This window comes from Monocercomonoides exilis (genome assembly GCF_001643675.1).
Source record: "Monocercomonoides exilis strain PA203 chromosome Unknown scaffold26-1319188, whole genome shotgun sequence".
NCBI classification, from domain to species: domain Eukaryota; phylum Preaxostyla; order Oxymonadida; family Polymastigidae; genus Monocercomonoides; species Monocercomonoides exilis.
In genome coordinates this window covers 381,917-402,944 of record NW_027150571.1, presented here as the reverse complement: position 1 = coordinate 402,944, position 21,028 = coordinate 381,917, and the positions used below count along the sequence as shown (strand labels likewise).

General features: G+C 37.6%; 6 protein-coding genes across 6 annotated transcripts; 2 read left to right on the top strand and 4 right to left on the bottom strand.

The window, feature by feature from the left end:
- Positions 1 to 3,533: 3,533 nt before the first annotated feature.
- MONOS_12765 (uncharacterized protein) lies at positions 3,534 to 3,791 on the bottom strand (the record flags this gene model as incomplete). Its single annotated transcript, XM_067865410.1, has 1 exon — positions 3,534 to 3,791. One exon carries the CDS (start codon positions 3,789 to 3,791, stop codon positions 3,534 to 3,536), a length of 258 nt encoding a protein of 85 aa, XP_067726229.1.
- A 5,832-nt stretch (positions 3,792 to 9,623) lies between these two features.
- On the bottom strand, positions 9,624 to 9,896 carry MONOS_12766 (uncharacterized protein; the record flags this gene model as incomplete). The annotated part of the gene is made up of 1 exon (XM_067865411.1): positions 9,624 to 9,896. One exon carries the CDS (start codon positions 9,894 to 9,896, stop codon positions 9,624 to 9,626), a length of 273 nt encoding a protein of 90 aa, XP_067726228.1.
- Positions 9,897 to 10,385: 489 nt separating this feature from the next.
- MONOS_12767 (uncharacterized protein) lies at positions 10,386 to 12,466 on the top strand (the record flags this gene model as incomplete). Its single annotated transcript, XM_067865412.1, has 3 exons — positions 10,386 to 11,185; positions 11,277 to 12,207; positions 12,239 to 12,466. 3 exons carry the CDS (start codon positions 10,386 to 10,388, stop codon positions 12,464 to 12,466), a joined length of 1,959 nt encoding a protein of 652 aa, XP_067726227.1.
- Positions 12,467 to 13,635: 1,169 nt separating this feature from the next.
- On the top strand, positions 13,636 to 14,301 carry MONOS_14235 (uncharacterized protein; the record flags this gene model as incomplete). Its single annotated transcript, XM_067867020.1, has 2 exons — positions 13,636 to 13,686; positions 13,840 to 14,301. 2 exons carry the CDS (start codon positions 13,636 to 13,638, stop codon positions 14,299 to 14,301), a joined length of 513 nt encoding a protein of 170 aa, XP_067726226.1.
- Positions 14,302 to 15,296: 995 nt separating this feature from the next.
- Positions 15,297 to 16,035, bottom strand: MONOS_14234 (uncharacterized protein; the record flags this gene model as incomplete). Its single annotated transcript, XM_067867019.1, has 2 exons — positions 15,297 to 15,527; positions 16,009 to 16,035. 2 exons carry the CDS (start codon positions 16,033 to 16,035, stop codon positions 15,297 to 15,299), a joined length of 258 nt encoding a protein of 85 aa, XP_067726225.1.
- Positions 16,036 to 17,101: 1,066 nt separating this feature from the next.
- Positions 17,102 to 18,031, bottom strand: MONOS_14233 (uncharacterized protein; the record flags this gene model as incomplete). Its single annotated transcript, XM_067867018.1, has 2 exons — positions 17,102 to 17,348; positions 17,820 to 18,031. The coding sequence occupies 2 exons, from the start codon at positions 18,029 to 18,031 to the stop codon at positions 17,102 to 17,104; spliced, it is 459 nt and encodes a 152-aa protein (XP_067726224.1).
- Positions 18,032 to 21,028: the final 2,997 nt, after the last annotated feature.

Below are 21,028 nucleotides of genomic sequence, written 5' to 3'. Positions count from 1 at the left end.
ATGTCATCTTCCAAACATGTTGTTTCATTTTTCTGATTATCTTCAAGGACTCCATCAATATCCATCAGTTCTCTTTGTGATTCATTCATTGTTACCTGTGAACAAACACTCACTGAAGAATTTAAATTCGGATCCACAAGTGTTGGTGTCGAAGAATTTGAATTGTTTGAGTTTGAAGAAATTTCAGACGTTGTGGATATTTCATTATCTTCCTGGATTTGAGTTTGACTTGGGATTTGTTGTTCAAATAAAAAATCATACATATCGTTAACTGAATTTTTTTCCGCTTCTAATTATCCATATTCGTCGCTTTCATCATCTTCTTCTCCAATGACAAGTTTCTTTTCGTTTCTCTTTCCATATGTTTCTTGATCAGTTTCTTACAGTTGCTGTATTAACAAAAGGATGTCATTCAATTCATTTTTTTCTTCAAGAGACATATAAATTTGCATAAGCATTCAATGCAACAAATAAATTAATATGAATAATATCAAACCTGATTGACTTTTTGATTTATCTTGAAATGCATCTTGGGACTGGGGTTCATTATCCATCCTATGTTTCAAATAATCCACAACAAATATCAAAAACAAAATTTTAAGAAATTTAAATAAATAATTAAAAAAAACTCATTTGCATTTAAGTCAACAGGATAAGGCAAAGGATGAAATAATGATGAAGTCATGTGTCTAAAGTCTGAAGATTTTGTTGAAGAGGATTTACTAGAGGTTTCAGTTTCTTTTGCAAAGAAAGATGGAATTGAAAAGTTTCTGAGAGGAAAGCTATGTATTAGAACCAACTGAATGCCAATTGGTGTCAGAGCATACGAAAGCGCTATATATTTACCACGTGTTCCTACTAAAAAATAATTATGCATCAATATAAGCAAGTTCACAATAGAGTTTCTCCATTTTTCTTCTTTAAACTGAACCAGTTTCAAAATATGGAATAAAACTCAAAAGATCTTAATAAAATAGGGAAATCTTGACTTAATTTGATATTGTCATTTTCGAAATTCATATGAAGTGAATGAAAAGGGAATGAGAACATTTTTGCTTTGATGATATCCACAAGGCTATCCATGTCTGTTAAATGTTCCTTTTGAATTGTTTTATTTTTTTTTTTTCTGATGAACAAAGATATTTCGAACAATGAATTCCATCTTGTTGTGATAAATGTTGGGGCGTGTTTATTGAGAATGTTTTTTATTGGCTGAGTATGGGCTTTTTGAGTAAAATTTAGCATTCTTGTTTTGAGATCAAATAGAAATGGAACTTTTGTGAATAAATTTGTGATAACCAAATTTGTCAAGTGATTGCAGCAGTAAATATGAAAAGGAATAAAACTCTGATGTTTTTTTTCAATTGAATTTGCATTGCTTTCCTGACTTGTGAAATTCTCGATAGCTCGAATTTGAGAAGAAAAGCCATCTGTACAAAAACTTCTGATAATTGTGTTAAATTTGCAGAATTCTTTTTTCAGGTTATTAATAAGGATATTGAACTCGTTGACAGTTCCACAAGGTTGAAATAGTCCCCAAAATAGTGGAGTGCTTTCAACGGATAATTTAGAAACTGTCATCACAATGATCTTTCTATTGGAGACTAAAGCTCCATCAAGCATTACACACACCCCACTGTTCCGTATTATCGATTCTTTTTCCTTCACAACTTTGGATTTTTCCATAAGAACCATGTGTGCGATTTTCTTGTTTGTCAAATATGGAAATATTGATTCCGATGATAGTGATGGGTTTCTTTGTCCAGCTCTAATTAATGAAGAAATAAATGTGTTCATTTCTTTTGAAGACGACGATAAAAATGATGAATTGCATCGACACATCAAAGATGTAAACTATTTTTGTAATTCTTGTGCATCAAAAGTGCCATCAATTTTAGGGAAAAATCCAGTTTCATTGAAAGATGATTTCTGATCTGGAATCTTTCTCTATCGTGCAATATTTCTGTATTTTAGTAATTCACAGTTGTGGTTCACCACCAACGAGTAACTTCTTCTCCCTGATATTCCACAAGCAAATCCATCCTTTGCATTTGGACATAGATAGTTCCTATGACAATCTTTTTTTGGTACACCGTTTTCATCAACCAGAGTGAAAGAAATCCATTATGATTCTCCGATGACTTCAAACGAAATTCAAGAAAGATATTCATTTTTTTTTCGAGGATGATCATTCACTTTCCATAAAGAAAAATTACAAAAAAATAAAAAATATTAAAGTTAAAAAAAGTTCAAAAACCTGGTCCGTATTTTGTTTTTCAGTGCTTTTGTAATTTCACAAATTGACAGCCTGCATCATTCAACTTCTTTCTTGTTTTTTCGAACATATCTTTCTTTAATAAAAAAACATTTTGTTTTTTTAAAGAATTAAAATGGAAATGGAACATACAACAAAAGCATTACTTAAACATCCAAGCAATTCCTTCGGTAATTTTTCTTGTTCCTGATCTTCATCTAACCCCAACATTTTGAGTGACCTGACGTGACGTCACTGATGTCAAATAAGTTTCAAAATTCCGATCTTGACCATTTCGTCAGTGAAAATCACATTATGGTATTTTTGATTTGAGAAAAAAATAAAAAAAAAATGATAAAACAAGCTCACTGAAAAAAGAATCCTTTATTATTAATGTTTTTAATTTCAGAATCAAAATTCAATTTCACAAAGATTCCTGACTGACGTGAAAATATTTTCACTTCAGTCAGGAATAGAAAAGTCCACGTCAATGGTCAGTACGTCATCCAGGGTTATTTTTTTCTTTTAAATGAATAATTCCTCTTCAAAAAAAAACCTTTGAAGTATTAACACTCAGAAGAAAAGTTACGATTTCAAAAATAATAACACATATTAATTGTTAATTATTAACAACATCAAAAAATGTTTAAAAATAGAAAAAATAAAATCTATAGTGGTATTTATTGATCAAAGTGGTAAATTGATTTATTACAAGTATTTAGCTTTTGTTTCTATGATTTATATTTGTTTGACTTTTTCCCCCAAAAAGACATACCTTTTTAATGTTTTTGGTGATAAAGATTTTTTTGATCAAGTTATAAAAAAATAAACTTCAAACAAATAAATAAAACTTCTGAAAGAAAATAAAAGTTTCAAGACTAACTTTACAATACTCATAATTGGAAAATAAAAACAAAAAACATTGGAAAAGTTTGGAATTTTATTAAAATTATTATTTTTATGATTTTCAAATAATGACAATAGTTTGTTATCTTTAGTTTCTTTGGCTTTTACATCACAAAATCATCATTCCAGTTTGGTTCTTCAGCTTCAACAGCAAAACAAAAGATAGAACTGTGGAAAAGGAAATATTTCCAAGAATAACAACTGATTCAAATTCTTTATCTATTTCTCTCTCTTCTCCTGATCTTATCACTTATAGACTTCTCTTTCCATCCCCTTAGTTCTTCATCCAAAATACTCCATTATTGTTTCTTTCACATTCTCATTCTGGATACACCCTCTATCGATCCTTTAATGCAAAAGGAATTCATTCCACTCATCCTGCACTTTCTCTTCTTTCTGCTTTTATTTCTTCATTAATTGCCACTTTCCATGCCATCTCGCTTTTCCTTGCAAACGACACCATCACCAGTATCAACTCAGCTCCACAAAACCAACAAACTGCCACCAATGGCGGGTGCATCTCATTCGCCTCATCTGCCCCTGCCAACTCCTTTTCAGTGAGCAGTAGCACCTTCTCCATCTGCTCTGTGAGCGAGGATACAAGTTCTGGAGGAAGAGGCGGTGCTCTCATGATCGAGTTCAAGGATGATTCGGAAGTGTCAGAATCCTCCTTTTTCATTATTAATATTGTGTTTTCAGTTAACAAGGCGAGTGTCGGAAGAGATGTGTATTTTGTGTGCCAATCATTTGTCGCTTCTGTGAAAGAGCCCTTGTTCGTCTTCATAAAAGGCATCACTCAGAAAGACAACTCGGCTGTTGCACATGATAGAACAGAAGCATTCGGTGATTGGGATGTCGATTTGTTTATATTTTTTGATGAATTCTTTTCTGACTTGGTGTTTGTGGATGGAACATCTGGAGTGGAAGAGAAATATTGTGGGCTGGAGAAAACATTATGTCTGAATGTGAATTGTGGGATGTACAGTTTGAAGAAAGTACAATAAAAGGTAGCGAAAATAAAAACAACTGAGAAGAACTGGAAGCAGAAGAAGAAGATGATGATGATAAAGCGTGAGGATTGCTTGTTTGTGAAAAGCAAAAAGGAAGAAGTTTTGAATTGGAAGTCAAGTTATAATTATTTTCATTCTTTGTTTTTCTCACTCTCTCTCATTCTCAACTTTTCCACTCTTCCTCTCAACAAACTCTTCGATTTCAGCCAAATAACAATAAAATTCTTCATTTTCTTGTTTTTCCAATTTTCTTCATTTTCTTTGTTGCAATTTTCACAATTTCTACTACTACTTCTTCTTCTCTTTTGGAGAGCTCCTAATCCAGTTAAAGAAGAGATGTGCAGAAAGCGTTGAAGGTATAAGGTGGTCAGGAAGGAGGAGAGAGAAAAAGATGGATTAGAAGAAGAGAATGAGGAGGAAGAGAAGAGAATGATGCAACTTCCAATGCCCACCTGATGCTAACAGCAGCATTATCAGAGGACGAGACGATGAAGAAGGACCGGGAAATGAATGAGGCAAAAGAAGAAGAAGAAGATGACTCAGCAGACAGAGCAGAAGAAGAGAGGGACGATCCAAACACTGACGGAGAGTGGAGAAGAAGAAAACAAAATTCTTTTTTTAACTCGTGCACACACCCTCCCTGCTGCTTCCTTTTCTGTCTCTTTTCTCTGTAATTGAGTAAACTGCATCTCGGTAAACCTTCCACTCAGATGAATTCGTAGACTATAAACAGTCATGTGGATTTTCACAAAATATTTTTCATCAGACATTTCATCGATACATTTAAATAAGTCTTGGATAGACCGCATAATATGGGAATGACCCATTTCTGTGAAATAAATATATGAGTAATATTAATTATCGATATCATGTTTTCTCTTGATGAAAATGTGCGGAAGTTGTAATAATAGTCAAAAACAAAATATCAAAATATTAAGGAAAAATGGGTGAATGAGTTTCAAAAATCGAAAATTTTCATAAAAAATAATTAATCAACTTCCATGGGATCAAATTCTGATGCACTTGCACAGTATCCTGCTCCAAGGGAATCTGATTCTTCAAATTCTGTCAATTGAAGAATGTCATTTTCATCTAATATATCAGATTCTAGCTCTGATTCTGTCGAGTCACTTTCTTCACTTTCAGATTCTTCCAATTCGTTTTCTTTTTCCGTTAAATCGAAGACGATTTTCTTTATTAGATCCTCAAATTGTATTTGTAAGTTTCTTCTGACCAGCCACATAGATAAATTGTCACCAAGACACTTTTCTCTGCATCCTGTTTTTTAGAAGAATTTCCGTAAATTCATCCACAGACCTTCGACAGTGTTTGTGCTTGTATGTGTAATTTTGTTTTTGAATTCTCGCTTGTGACAGACAGTATCATGAGCGTAATCATAATCCTTCAATCTAGCTCAAGCCTTCCATTCATCGCTCATAATCCGAGTTCCAGGAAGAATTTTGTCTCGGATTATTGGAACCAATGTCTCAGCCTTCCTATTTGGTACAATCATCACAAAGTTCTTCCACGCACCTCCCTCTGGTTTCCTTTCCACAGCTCCAAATATCCAAATTTATCTCTTCTTTTTCCCTCGCCCATCCTTTCTGCGCCTCCAAACAGCTTCGTCGATTTTCACAATTCTTCCCGGCCCTCCAATGACAGCTTGATTTTTGTTCCAAATAGATGTGCATCTGACTCGAATAACACTCGTCCAATAATGAATTGTGTTTTCACTTATTCCAAGCAGTTCACCAATGTGTGCGGCTGATATACCAATGTGGTTATACGAAACAATCATCAAAAACTTTCTCAGTGGTATTTTAGAATTTTCCAAAGATGTATTTTAAAAAGTTGATAGTTTCTTGCCACATTTTCGACATCTCCAATGTTTGTGATATTTGTCTCAAGATGTGAATATCATTTTGCATTTATCATGTCTGCATTCAGGAGCTTCTCCTTCCAGCACATTTTCGAAATACCATTTCCAAGCACCCATTTCATCAGAAAATATATCTTTGAGTTCGCAAAAAGGTGTTTTTGTGAACATTCTGTGTGACGAAGACATAAAATTTATATAAGATCAAACCCATAAAGACTTGATAATGAACTTTTTTCAAAAAATCAAAATTATATGGGGGAAAATATGAACTTTCAAGCTTCAATTGCTCAAATCACAAAAAAAATTGTTTCACTTATAACATTTTTAAACTCAATCAGATTTCAAAATATATTAGATTTTCATTACTGAAAACAAATATCGTTGATGTGATGACAAAATATTTTGTGACCTCACATGTATTTCAGAAAATAAACCCATTTTTTTCTGATTATTAAATCACAAAAAGTCAATGAAAAGTGAATAATTTTTCAATGAAAATGCCTGAAGTCAAATATTTTGTCCCATATGGCTATTTTTTCGAAAACTTCCTTATGTTTAATTTTCAAATAAAATAAAAATTTCATATTTTCATCAAATTACTGTTCCAACTAATAAAACTTCACTGAAATGGAAAAAGAACCAAAATAACATTATTATTTAACTTTGAGAAAAAAAAAGTCAGTGGGAACAGAAAATTGATGAAAATATGGGTGATTCTTTTCGAAAACACACTTTTTGAATGAAAATTTTCGAAGCGGAAAAAACAACACCAAAAATGAACGGAAAACATTTATAATTATCATTAAGATATTTTATATATTTGCATATTTTTATTTTGCATTTCACATAATACAATACTGCGTCCATCACCATAATATTATTTTAAATGGAATCTTTTTGTTTTATTGATTAATTGATACTTGTATCTTTCAAATGTGAAAGAAAATGGATAATTCAGATTACTATCATTTTTTAGAAACAAAAATTTTTTCAAAATAACTATTATTACAAAAAAAAGTAAATTCTAAGGAAATATGTATTTTTGGAAAAATTATCCTTAAATCTCAAGAAGAATTCATTTTTTCGTATAAGATAAATATGTGATATTTGCTTTATTTCATATGCACACAAAAAAATAACTTCGCTTTTTTCATACGCATTTGAATTGTTAGATCAAAAAATAATCCTCAATCAAAAGAGAAAACTAACACATATAATTTTCGTTCATGAACATATGCAGATTTGACATCATCGAAACAAACCTGCTATTTGCAAAAAAAGTTTGGTTGATCCTTCTTCAATGCTTGAGAAGTTTGGGTTCATTATTCTTTCTTTATTTTATTTCTTCTTTTTTTTCATATGAATTAATTCGAAAAACAAAAACAACATCAAACAACAGACAAAGTAATCACTGAATGAACTGAATTTCATCAAAAATTCCAATGATCTTCAATTATACATGTTAATCGCTCCTCCGCTAGATATTCCATCTGAATAAGAACCACTTGACCCAGTTGTACTTGATTAATTCCACACACACTAATCACCTCTATTTTTCACACAAAACCCTTTCTTCATTCTTCTTTCCCCATCCTTTCTTCCCTTTCTCTTAACTCATCTTCAAACATCCCTCAAAAATCATATAATCAATTTTCTTTCATCTCATTCTTCTTCATCTGAAACATCTGAAACATTAGAAACATCACGCCACTCCGCTTCGCCTTTCATGCAGCGGAGGAGCAAAGGAGACGAATGAATATCATCATAATTGGCACCCGCAGTCGACCCTTCAGATGAATTGGCTGTGGTTTCATCTCACATTAAAGACAAAAAACTGCACTTCAACGTGAGGTGGCTGAGGATTGGCGTGCCTGAGGAAGCTGGGTTGTTGTTGCTTCCATCTTCTCAATCACTTCAATAACTTCTGCAATCACTCTGAGGTTTCAATGTTGGCTTGCTGAGCTGTGCTGAACAGAACGTGCTGTGACCTTTCAATGTGTGATGCTTTACATTCCACTTCTGGCTCTGCTCCAGTTTCTTGAGGACTTGCTGAGAAAGATGTCTTCGAAGAAGCCAATATTAACAGAGGTAGATGTGGTTGCGATCCTACCAATCTGCAATCCGCCTGATCCATCACTGACTTCATTGGCCATTGAATGGTCGGCGAACCAATAGAAGCAGTCGAGGCATGCAGAGTTATGAAGCTGTGCAACAAAATGAGGAGGGGGATGGTTGCAGTGAATGAAGTGGGAGAGATTGTGGAGAAGGCGCTGGAGGTGGTGGGGCAGAGGGGCTGATGATGGAAGATGTGGTTTTATCGCCTGCAGCGATTGTGCTGCATTTGCTGGAAGAAAGATAAGAAGAAGTTGGAAAAGGAAAAGTAGGCAAAGCGGATAAGCAGGTTATCAGAGCAGATGAAGGAGAAGGCCAATATCATCTGGATGCAGCAGAGGAAGATTCTGGAGCTGAGCGAGAAGCACAACGCAGAGGTGAAAGAAATGGAGAAGAAATGATTCGCTCAGCAAGGAGTAGTAGTGAGCGTGGATGGCAAGTGGAAACTGGCTGGTCTGTGTGTTACAATTGCCATATCTTTTTCATTATTTGTGCGTTCAATGGGATGGTTCCATCTTTGATTTCCTTGGTTCTGTTGTTGGGGTTGCGTAAAAAGTGCCAGGAGAAGTTAACAGAGATCAACAAAAATGGAAGAATTGTGATGCTTGGGCCAGACATGAATGGGAAGGGGGTTGTTGCAAAAGTGTGGAGCGGGGTGAGTGTTGCGAGAAAAATAAACAGCGATGGTGGATGAAATGGTGGTGGAAGAGTAGATACAACGGTGCAGCAGAAGATGAACAAGATGGAGAAGGAAAATGAAAATGCTGATGGAACTTCCGAAAGTGAAGGAGCGGACGATTCGAGAGCAGAAGGAGCTGTTCGAAGAGGCGATTAAGAATCAGAAGTAGTGCGAGGCAGTCAGGAAGGTGATGATCCACGGGGGAGAAGCTATTTTTGTTGAACTTGGCAATGATGTGGTTGTTTGGGGAATTTGGGAGGGAGGAGTTCAATGAAGACAAGCTGTCGTTCTTCTTGTTCTTTGATATCGTGCTTGAAAGTGGAGCGGAGAAGAAGATCAAGATGTTTTTTGGTGGAGTTTGAGAAGATACAGTCAAAGATTGGAGTGACAGACGCGTCTGTGTTTCTGAGGATTATGCTGAATATCAACGAGGCAGAGGCAGCGAAGTAATAGGACGCAATGAAGGCGCTGTATGATGCTGTGTGAAGTGGCGATCCATCGTCGTCGTCGTCGTCAGTGGCAGTGTGCAGAGGAATCACACACTCGAAGCTGGAGTCTTTTTTGTGTGTGTGCTATCCACAGATGCTACATGCGCTATCGCTGAGGATCTTTTGAGATGCGTCCCTGCTGTACGTGTGCTATCTTCCACCATTAACTTCGGAGCTTGAGGCATACCAACTCAACGACTTCTTCCGCTGTGCCCACAGTTGCTGGATGAGTGTGATGCAGTGGACTGAAGAGTGTCTCTGTTCCTGTCAGAGAACAATGCTGTTGTGAAGACGGTTAGCCGGCGCTGGATGACAATATGCAGGCGCTTTCGGTGGTGTCAGCGGGAGCAGGGCTGAATCGAAGTGTTGATGCTGGCGCAGCTCGTGGGGCGGCAGCTGCAGAGCGAACGAGGTGCGTCGGCCAATCTGCTTTGGGGGTGCTACTGGGGAACGGGCAGCTTGTGATGTAGTTTCTCGAGGCAATGGCCTGGCAGAGGGAGGAAGAAGTGGGAGATGCCTTTCCTTCTTCTTTTTCCTTTTCTTTCTTTTTTCCTTTTTCTTGACTCATCTCCAAACATCACTCAAATTACTATTATTATTTTTTCTTTATTTTCAAAAAAAATCATTTCTTTCAATCGAACTTCAAAAATAATGTCTTCTTCTTCTCAATCATTTGCCAAATTTCTTCTTTTGCAGCATCATCAATTCCTTGATCTCATTTTTCGCTTTTAACAAGATTCACCCGATACGCCTTCCCAAACCTTCAAAAAATTTTTATCTTCGTTTCCTTTCCTTTCATTTATATTTTACGCCCCCTCACTCTTCCATGTGCCCCTTCAATCGTTGTTTTCTGACTTCTTTAATGCATTTTATATCCTCTCTTTCCATATTCTATACACATACATTCGCAGTAAATATACCTGCAAAACAATCTAATTTCAACAAGATTAAAAAGCATTAGCTTCTTAATTCTCGAGAACTAATGAAAATACAACTCCTCTTTCTATTTGGGATAGAGCTCCGTTTAATGGGCTCAGCCGATCAATAATTATTAACAATGACCGTTCTTCAGCCTGGACTCGAGTCGAGTCTGAATTCTTTATCTCAGGATATCAGCGGACCTCCGAGCAGTGTGGGATTTACGCAATCCACCTCCAGCATATTTTCCTCATCAGCCGCTACTATTTCGACGCAAAATATTGCAATGGGCCTTGAAAACACATCAAGCCGAGAAGATCACAATGTTACGAACTTGCTCCATCCACCTTTCCAACAATCTTCAAGCTCTTCTCAGCCCCAAATATTTCCAAGTCCAACAACACTTGAGCAACACCCAATCCATTCTCCGCAAACGACGCAGCAGCAGAATATTCTTCAAATGATAGACACTTCGCAAGAACACCTGATGGAGAAAGATAATTATCAACCGAACTTCAAATACATTTGTTTCTCGCTCTTCGGAGATAAAACAAAGGATTCAATATTCGAAATGCATTTTCCTGAACAAGCAGGCTCAAATTCCACAATTTACTCGAATTTCTCAGCACCTCCGTTCATTCCAGAGGCTATCCACCCGTTTCAAAGAACATCAAATTGGTGCTACGACACTCTAGAACAAAATGGATTCAAAATCGAAGAAAAATTGATATCGGCAATAAAAGAGCTTATAATTGGAAAAGATATGGTAGATAAGGGATTGGATCCAAGTGCAGTTTTGGCTGATTCTTTCTTAATGATGGTTGAAGCACTCCAGGAAGCGAGAACACAAAGGATCCAAGCAGTTTATGGGTTCAGAGCCGCAAGGACATTAAAAGAAGAAGATGGAGACCAATTGCTTTCCAAGAGGCAACTTGAAACGTTGAAGATCGCTGAGCCGAAACAAAAATTGCTTCCTCGTTCGCTGGGATGGATCAGACCGTACACAAATACATTCTCACTTAAAAACTAGTTTTTTCGGACAAGAAGGATCCCATTTACAAGAAGAAAATTCAGTTCAAACAGCAGCAGAAGCTCCCAGAGAACCAGCAGAACTTGGAGCTCCAACCAATGGGATCCTCGAAGAAAGTTGGAGGAAGAACAAGACTCTTTCTCAAGAACTGGTCCGAAATAGGGACCAGGAGAATTATAGAGAAGGGAGCTTGTCCTGTTTGGAGAAGCAGAGAGGCACGAGACAAGCTGTAAAAGGAAGTCAAAGCAGGACATGGTTTTATTGGATCCCAGGAGCAGGAGAGGGAGTGCGAGAAGTGGATAACGGAAGCACTGGATTGTGGAATATTGAAGAGGATCAAGTTCGAAGATGCAAGATGCCTGAGCAAACTGTTTTTCGTGAAGAAGAAGAACGGGAAATGGAGACAAATATTGGTCTGCAGACCTCTGAACAAAGCCCTGAAATCAATCAAGTTCAAGCTGGAGGATCACAGAACTATAGAAAAGCTGATGGAGAAGTGAGATTTTGCAACCACATTGGATCTCTCTCAAGCATATTTCTTAATCCCTGTTCGCGAAGATTTCATCCCGTTTTTGGCTTTCAAATTTCATCAAGAAACAATAGCGTTTCAATGCCTTCCATTTGGAATGAAGGATGCCCCAAGAATCTTTACGAAGATCATGAGTTCAATAATAAAGCTGGTGAGAATGAAATGGAAAGTTCGTTGCATCTCTTATCTGGACGATGTCCTCTTTCTTCACAAGGACAAACAGAAGCTGGAGCAAATAACAAAGGAGGTTATGGATTGGTTCTCCCAACTTGGTCTGATGGTCAACATAGAGAAAAGCAAACTTCGGGCAAAGTAAAGATTCAACTTTCTGGGATGGAAATGGGATTCGATTCAGTCGACAGTGGCTCTGAACGAAGAGAGAATTGCCTCCATTGTTCAGAAGTGTTACATGGTACTGATAAACACAATAAAGAGATGTCCAATCTCAGTCAGAAGATTTGCTTCAATTGTGGGGCAAATAAGCGCTGCCAGATTTATCCAAACAGAAGCTTCATTACACATGACAAACCTTTATCAATGCCTAATGAAGAATGTCAACATCAATGGATGGAACGGACTATGTCGACTTCACTATGGAATCATTCCAGAATTGACATTCTGGATAAGCGAAGTCAGGAAGAGAAAACAAAGTACGCTTTAATCCTTTGGCTCCCCTTAGGTGATGATTACAACAGATGCCTCGCCATGGGCATGCGGAGGAAGTCTAAAGATATCAGGACAACTCAAGAAGATTTTTCACGTCCCTTTGAACAGAGTTGCTCAAAACCAAACGTCAAACTTCAGGGAATTACTGGCAGTCAAGATTGCGCAAGCAAGGTTTTCTCAGGATATCGCAAAACTGTCGGAAAGGAAGGTGTTGATACGCTCGGACAACACATCGGTAGTTTACAACATAAACAGATGGGGAGCAGGAAAGAATCCGCGACCTCTATTGAAAGAGATCAGGAAACTTGTGGAGAGTCAGGGAATCCAGGTCAAAGCAGTTCATATTGCAGGAAAAAGAAATGTGGAGGCAGATGCCCTGTCAAGACTCGAGCAGTCGGGAGATTACGAAATCAAAAATCAGGCTCTTCAGATGGCACTCAACTACCTCAGGATCAAACCGACTCTGGATGCGTTTGCAAGTGCAAAGAACAGAAAGCTTCAACGGTGGTGCGGGCCAGGCAGCAGATTATGTCAGGACGGTCTGAGCTATCCGTGGAAGGGCGAGGTGGTTCTTGCCCATCCGCCAATTCCACTGATCCTTCAGACGATGAGGAAAGCGTTGAAGGAGAGAGCGAAGATGATTCTTCTGATACCGGATTGGACGAATCAGATTTGGAGCCAGACCCTTCAACTGTGGAAAAGACGATTCATGAGATGGAGATATTCACGAATGATATTACTACCAGGGCAGGGTCTGAAGGCGAGAGGAGCAGCGCTTCCTCCGGGAGGTTACCTGGCAATAAGCTTTCCCTAGTCAAGAAGGCGGGTGAACAATGGTTTGAGCAGGGCCTACGAAAACTTAATGTTCCGGACAGCATGATAATACACATTAAAAATAGTGTTGCCACGTCAACATGGACAACATACACATTTGGATTCGCACATTTCGCAAACGCTTGGATCAAGGGGAATATGGGGGAATTACCGTCAGATCCTGTGATTTGGGTGAGGAAGTGCTTGGACACTTTCATATACTTAGATAATGAGGGTTTTCCTCCTCAGTGCTTAAAGCAAACAAGGTCCGCAGTGTCGCTATTCACTAGAAGTGCTTTCTCTTTCGATTTAGGAACAGTACCGATAATAAAGACATTCTTTCGATCTATCATGAGAAAGGAAAAGAAAAGAGCTCCGTACGAGGAAATATGGGATCCACAGGTCCTTTTCAATTATCTCCGAACTCTGTGGCCCAACGAGACTTTGAGCGTATACTCTCTGACATTGAAATCAATAACTCTGTGTATGTTATTCACTGCATGCAGGTTTTCAGAACTGGCGAGCATTTCAATGAACGATTCGATAATCTCTCAGAATGCAATTCATCTTTCAGTCCAATTGAAAACAACACTCGCAAGATCGTTCATCACAGTCCCTAAACTGAAGGAGATCCAGTCAGATGTTTGCCCAGTGCGTGCAATATTGGAACTTTGGAACCAAATTAAAGTTTTGTATCCAGGAAGAGACACATTCATCATTTACACGAGAACCGGATCAAGAATGTCAAAAGATGGAATTCGTAAACTCGCAAAGGAGGCAATGAAGCAGGCAGGAATCAACCCCTCGTTTCGGCCTTACACTATAAAGCATGCGGCTTTGTCTGCTCTCCTTGCCTCTGGAGTTCCGGAGGTTATGGTAGCACACTTTGCAAGATTGTCTCCCACAGCTCACACACCAACTAATTCTTACTTCAAAACAAACACTGCTCAAGCGATGGCCCAGGTTCTGACAGAACACCAACCATTACCACAAACAGGATCTCAAATTCAACCTTGAAGTGCACAAATAACTCAAGGATCTGCTTTCGCAAACATCCAGACGCCAATCCAATCTGCAATAAACGTGATTCCTGTTCAACATGATATTGTCCTTTCACCTCAACCACATCCTTCGCAACTGCATCAACAACAACCTCAGACGTTTAATTTTCAGCCCTCCTCTCAGTATTTTCAAAGCCTGCAACCTTCAAACTCAATAGGATTATCGCTGGAGCAACCACAAACTTTCAATTCCCCACAACTATCTTTTCAGACAAATTGTTCCATTCCAACACAACAGCTTCCTCTCTCACGGATCAGAGCATTGACATGGATATCGAAGAGTCGCAATCATCGCAGACCGTTGGAGAGGAGAAGGACATCAATAAGGAAAATGAAGAAGTCAAAGAAGTTGAAGATAAACTGCATAATAAGGAAAATATTTGTATGTATCAAGAAGAGGAATCGAAGCGATCATGTTCCCCTGCAACTGTCAAGAAATCAAGAAATATTTGCACACGAACAGAGAGAGTAGTAACAAGAGCCTACGCAATATTAATGGAACAGGAGACACAAAACATGCCCAATTAATGACATCCCAAATAGAAAGAGGAGTTGTATTTTCATTAGTTCTCTAACGAAATAATAATTAATGAAAAAAAGCACAAATATGAAAAATACAAACCTATGACTTTTATACGAATAATCTTGGAAAATTTTCTTCTTCTCCAAATATCGTTCTTTTCTGCCAACAAAACCCATCTGTCTCGTCTTCGCCTCCCTTCTGCGTCCTCAAAAAAAATCAGCCAAAGCCCAACTTCTCATTATTCTTTCGCTCAAATAACTTCACCAACTCTATTCTTTTAAAAAAACTGGTAAAGAAGAAGATTCCATCTGAAGAATACCTTTCCATCCCTACTCACTGCATCACCTTCTTCTTTTCCACATTTCCCAAAACAACTGCAATGTCACTCCACCAAATATCACAACCCCTTTGCCCAAATCCCTTCCCCTTCACTCCCTGTTACTTCTTCTCCCAGCATCTTTTTTCAAATCAAAATTAAATACCTCCATCCTTTTTCTGTCTCTTTCCATTGCAAGACAACCTCCCATAGTCAGCCCCTCATCTTCCTCTGTCTCCACACCTCCAATGCAAAGCGCCAGCGCTGATGTTCCTTCTTCAAGTCCTCTTCCACCTCGGCCTCCATCCCTTGCCCTGTAAATGTGAGGCGCGGCCAAACTGTCCTTTCAATAAAAAATAAAAAAATGAAAAAAAATATTCTTTCTTTTTTTTTCTTCAACCCCACTTCTCTTTCTTATCAAACATAAGCCCACAAAAACTCTCCCCTTGCCCTGCCTCATATGAGCCTCTCTCTCTCTCTTTGCATTTGAAAAAAAAAATCTCCTCCACACATCTCTCTATCTCTCATCCTCCCCTCCAATAAATATATTCCATTCACTCCACCTTTCTTGTCTCCCTTCTCATTCCACCTCCTCAACAACAAATTCCTTTTCTCAAATAATAAACACCCCGCCAACTCCTTCCAACTCACAAAAATCGAAAAAATAACCCCTCCAGGCTCCATCCTTATCCATCTCCCGCACATCCATCTTGCCTCTTAAACCTCCCAAAAATACCTCTTTTCCAAAAAAAACCATCTTTTATCGTTTCTTTTCCCTCTCAAAGTCCAGCCTCCTCCAAAAACTCAACTCCGTCACCCCATACCACAAATCCATTCTTTTGTAATCGCATTGTCTTCATATGCCCATTCAGTCACGCCACATCGAGTTGTGCTCTTTTTCTTTTGTGGCTCTTATTCGTTATGGAAAATGATCAAGAAATGCCAAATGCTCAGAAACTGCCAACGGGGTCAGATTCCGAAGCTAAAACAAAGACAGGTTGACTAAGTGAAATGTTTCCAGTGAAAAGGTTGAGTATTACAAAAACGATATCTGTTTAATGGAGGATGAAATTGTGCGTTTTGATTGTTGGATGGCTGTGGAGCAACAATATTTTCGATAGAAACGAAGAATTTTCAATGTATGTATTTTATATTGTTCTGTTGATTGTGAAGATGTTTCCATCCGTAACCTCTCCAAAGTTGTGATTCAGACAAATTATTTAAAATGGACGATTTATTCCATGCAGAACAGAACAGCGAAGAAGAGAGCCAAACATTACCTTACAAATATATTATTAGAGCCTGAATGTATTTTGTTACAAATATTTATGTGACTTATTTTGGACTCAGCATGCGCGATGGATATAAATGCGATGAAAAATGAATTTTGATGGAGCGGAAATCAACAAGGTTGGAAGATATCCAAGACTAAAAAGGAAGAATGTTCAATCTCTATGAAAAGGGAGCGTTTTTTAAAAAGAGGAAGAGGACATTTACAAAACTATTTTGTTGGAAAGATTGAGGCAAATAACTGAAACAGGACATTGGAGGCAGTTGGGATAGAGCAAGGCGCATTTCTTGGGATAAGAAGGGCAAGACATTGATTTTATGGACAGAAGAGAGCGATGAAACTGGTTTTCATTGCTTGGCTTTTGAACCATAAATACGAGAAAAACAGACAGTTTTGAGTAATACAGACAGCTTGTGGTGGATAACAGGCAAAATGGACTTTGGTCATTTTTCTATTTCCTTTGCCATTACGTCATCGAGATTGTTTTGTTGAGGATATCTCCCAACAGAAAATGCTGACGATTGAACTTGACATTATCTTCATCGTCTTCTTCGTATCTTTCTCGTCGTCTTCTTCTTCTTTGTTTCCGTCTTCACCACCGAGAAATACGAAATTATTTTTCCCCTCTATTTTTGTTCATCATTTTTTTCATCTTCTTCTCCATGTTCAGTCTTGTCTTCTTCATCCACTTCTATCTCATTTTTTCCATCATCATCTTCATCTTCCGATTCTTCTTCACCCAACACCTTCACCAACACCACCACATTTTTCTCCTTCTCATTCACTCTTCTCCCTTCTCCTTCTCCTTCGGCGAGCTGATTGAGCGACATGTTCATCTGAATGAGGGTGTCAGTTCTGGGAGTGTTTGCAGGGCTGGTTCACAGGCAGTTGATTTGGGGTTGAATGTGGAGCATGTTTCATTTGGTGTCAGCAGCCGTTCGCAGCTGCTTTTTGGGGAAGAGGGGAGGAGGATGTTGGAGGGAAAAGGCAAGAGATCGATTGCATTCACATCATCGCTTTCCTTTTTGTCAGCTGTTCAACCATCTTCACCGTCATCGTTATCTTCTTCTTTTGCTTCTGTCTGCAACCTGTGGGTAATGAGACATTTTTGAGGAATGGAGAAGAAAAAGGTGAGCAACGCAGGGCATTTTTGGAGCCTGAGATGGAAATGGCAGTTTGTGTTGCTTGGAGCAGAGAGCGAGATGAATGAGAGAGAAGAGAAGGAAGAGAAGGAAGCAGAGAGAAAAGAAGTGATGTTCATTTCTGTCTTCTTTTTTCCGATGATGTCAGCTACCCGCTGTTAAGCATCTGCCTTCCTCGTTCAGCATTGAGCTCTCAGCAAACCAAGTGAAGCTGCACATCATCTCTTCTCTTCTCCTCTGCCACACCAACGCCACGCTGACGCCACAGTCACATCCATCGGGTGGTGTCTGAAGAACACGGGCAGCTCCCATTTGCCAAGCGATGGCAGCACAGCAGCAGATTGTGCATGGGGTAGCTGTGGAGCTGTTTCCGCATGAGCTACTGGCCAAGCATCTCCGACACGATGTTCGCATCCTCCGCCTCCTTATCTCTTGTCAGGATGGCCTCGCTCAGCTGCTCATTGCCCTCCATCTTGTCGGGAGATGGATCATCGGGCTGTGTGTTGGCAGCACAGCCACTTTGTTTGGTGTGTTTTGAAAGGGCGAGAGGACTTTCTGGAGAAGACTGCTTCGATGGGAGAAGTCATTCATCAGAGGAGTGGAAAGGACAGGCTGTGTGGAGGATGAGAAGGGAAAGAGGAGGGGAAGGAATTTCTGGAAGAGGGCGAGAAAGATGAATAAAAGGAGAGGGGTGTTGTTTTCGGAGAATATTGTGAGGTGGATGGAGGAGGAGAATAGCAAAGACAAGAAACCGAGAGCAGCCATAACTCTGGAATTGTGAGGTGAAAAAGAGGGCAATTGCGAAGAAAAGGCAGAGGAATGAGCAGTGGATGGGTGGGTGTGGTGATTTGGTGGAAGGATCAGGCACAACATTTGGGAATGAGATTCTGTGAAGAGTTTTAAGTGAGCTAAGAAAATGGGATGTTTTGGGCGATGCTCAAGATCTTATGAAATATGATTGAGTTGCCGAAAGAATTCATTGTCATATCATTTATTCGCCTTCTTCAATATGAACTTCCTCGTCTTCCTCGTCTTCCTCATCTTCTTCATCTTCCTCATCGTCATTGTTTTCGTTTGTACTGTCTCAGCAAACGATATTACATGAAGATTTGGCTAATTTTTTTGAAAAGTTCCTTTTGTTTAATTTTCTAATAGAATAAAAATTTCATATTTCGATCAATTTTCTGTTCCCACTCGCCAAATTTCGCTGTCTTGAAAATAATAACATCGCAATGATTTTCCTTTCATGACAGCGAAATTTGGTGAATGGGAACAGAAAATTGATCGAAATATGAAATTTTTATTTTATTTGAAAATTAAACAAAAGGAACTTTTCAAAAAAAATTAGCCATTTTTTCTTATTCGTCATTATTATATTCATCTTCATCAAATCATGCAAATGGATTTTTGTTATTTGAGTTATTCCAATAGAATCTATAACAAGAAATGGAAATAAGAATTTTTTTAAAGCAGAAGCGAAAAAAATTCATTGATGTTGAGATAAGCTGATAAGATGAAGATAATTTGCTTTATTGGAATTGGAAACTATTTTTCGAGAAGGAGAAGAAGAGAAAGAAGAACTGTGAGAAAAAAATATAGAATAAAATAGTTTTTAAATATTCGTGATATCGTGTTTCTTAGTATTTTATGGAGTAATAAAATTTGAATTCATAAATAAGTGCAATATGCTCGTTTGTCCCATATTTGAAATATTGGATTAACCATAATTCACAATTTTTTTTTGTCAACAACTTATTCGATTTTTTCCAAACAAATGGAACAAAGAAAATTCAGAGATCTTTCCAATTCTCGGAAGAGTGAAAAATGCTTTTTCATATGGAACGAATTGAACGAAAAATCTGGAAATGATACAGTCAGTATGCACCAATTCATGTTTACGCACACAAACATTGGGAAAAAACCAAGTTCAAAGATTCAAGAAATATTCAATGGTGTGTTATTCGTTTTATCTTTTTTTATTTGTGAGAATTATGTATTCTTTTTTCCTTTTTGAATTAATAGAAAAAGCTAATTACACGATTCTTCGCTTGGCTTCTGCTTTCAACAGCGAAACCAATGTTCATACTAAAGTCACTTTGCTGAAATGTGTCTGCCATGAGTAGAGTCTTTCCCAATTGCAGGATTTTGGATTTGAATGCACAAAAGGCAGTTACAATCACCCCAAGCAAAACAGTTCAAGCACTTCATTTGATATCACTCCACCAAGAAAGCCTCCTCTACCTCCATCAAAGTCCAGTTTGTTTTTTTATTTTTTGAATTTTTTTTTGATTTTTGTCTTATGATTTATAATTTTCTGGTTCTTTTATTTTAAGAATTATGTTCTGCGGATGAACAAGCTTTTTTCCGGTTCCTTAATGAAAATTCCAACGAATCAAGCGAAATTATTTATGTATCAAAACGTGTTCGTAAAGGTTTAATTATGTTACTGTTTTGTTCATATATATTGATATCAAATTATTTTTTTGTTATATTTGTCTTTTTTTTCTCTATTAAAATAATAGATTCAACAACAATTATTGATGACAATTTTTCCATTATTAATGGTGAGGAAGGGATGGAAATTGACGTTGACCCACTTGGAAATTACTTTCAGGATAGTTATGAATCTGATTATTCTTCAATTGATTTTCAAAATGACAATGGCATGGATATTACAACCGAAACTCATGAAGTTTCTTCTAATAACTCTGCGATGAATACTGATGAGCCTGAGTTAATTGCGATATCGGGATCTTCAAATCAGAACTAGGAAAATAAAAACCTTTTGAATACAATCGATCAACAAGCCATTCTTCCGGATTTCATTGAAGAATCTCACGTTATTGCCATGGAAGACGATTCAGAAGAAAATGCAGAAGGTTCACAAAAAGATTCATATATAAATGAAAGAGAATTGAATCAATCTTCTTCTTTGAAACAAACAATGAATAAAAAGAATGGCAACTATGCTATCCCTCAATTTTATCCTTTTCCCAATAAAGGAAATACTTGTTTCTTGTCCGCAACAATTCAACTGTTTCGTTCAATTTTTTCCGCTCCGATAAATGCAAAATGAGGAAAGGTCATTTATCAATTATACAGAATAGTTTATCTTTCTTGGTGAATCCTCAACACACAAAACCCAAGAATAATCAATCTAATCACACATCGAAATGGACTTCGAATTTTGTTAAAAAATGGGAAAATATGTATAATCTACAAACTGGTATTCAACATGAGTTCTATGAAACATTTCTGAGCATCTTTGACGATGTTTCATCAATTTATCCTTCATTTCGAAGTCAAATGGAACAGAAAATTTGTTTTCCTCGGGTTTGCATCAAATGTTTTCATCGGAATGAAGGTGTCGTTGAAACAACTCCTATACTGAGGCTGAACGGAAATGATTTA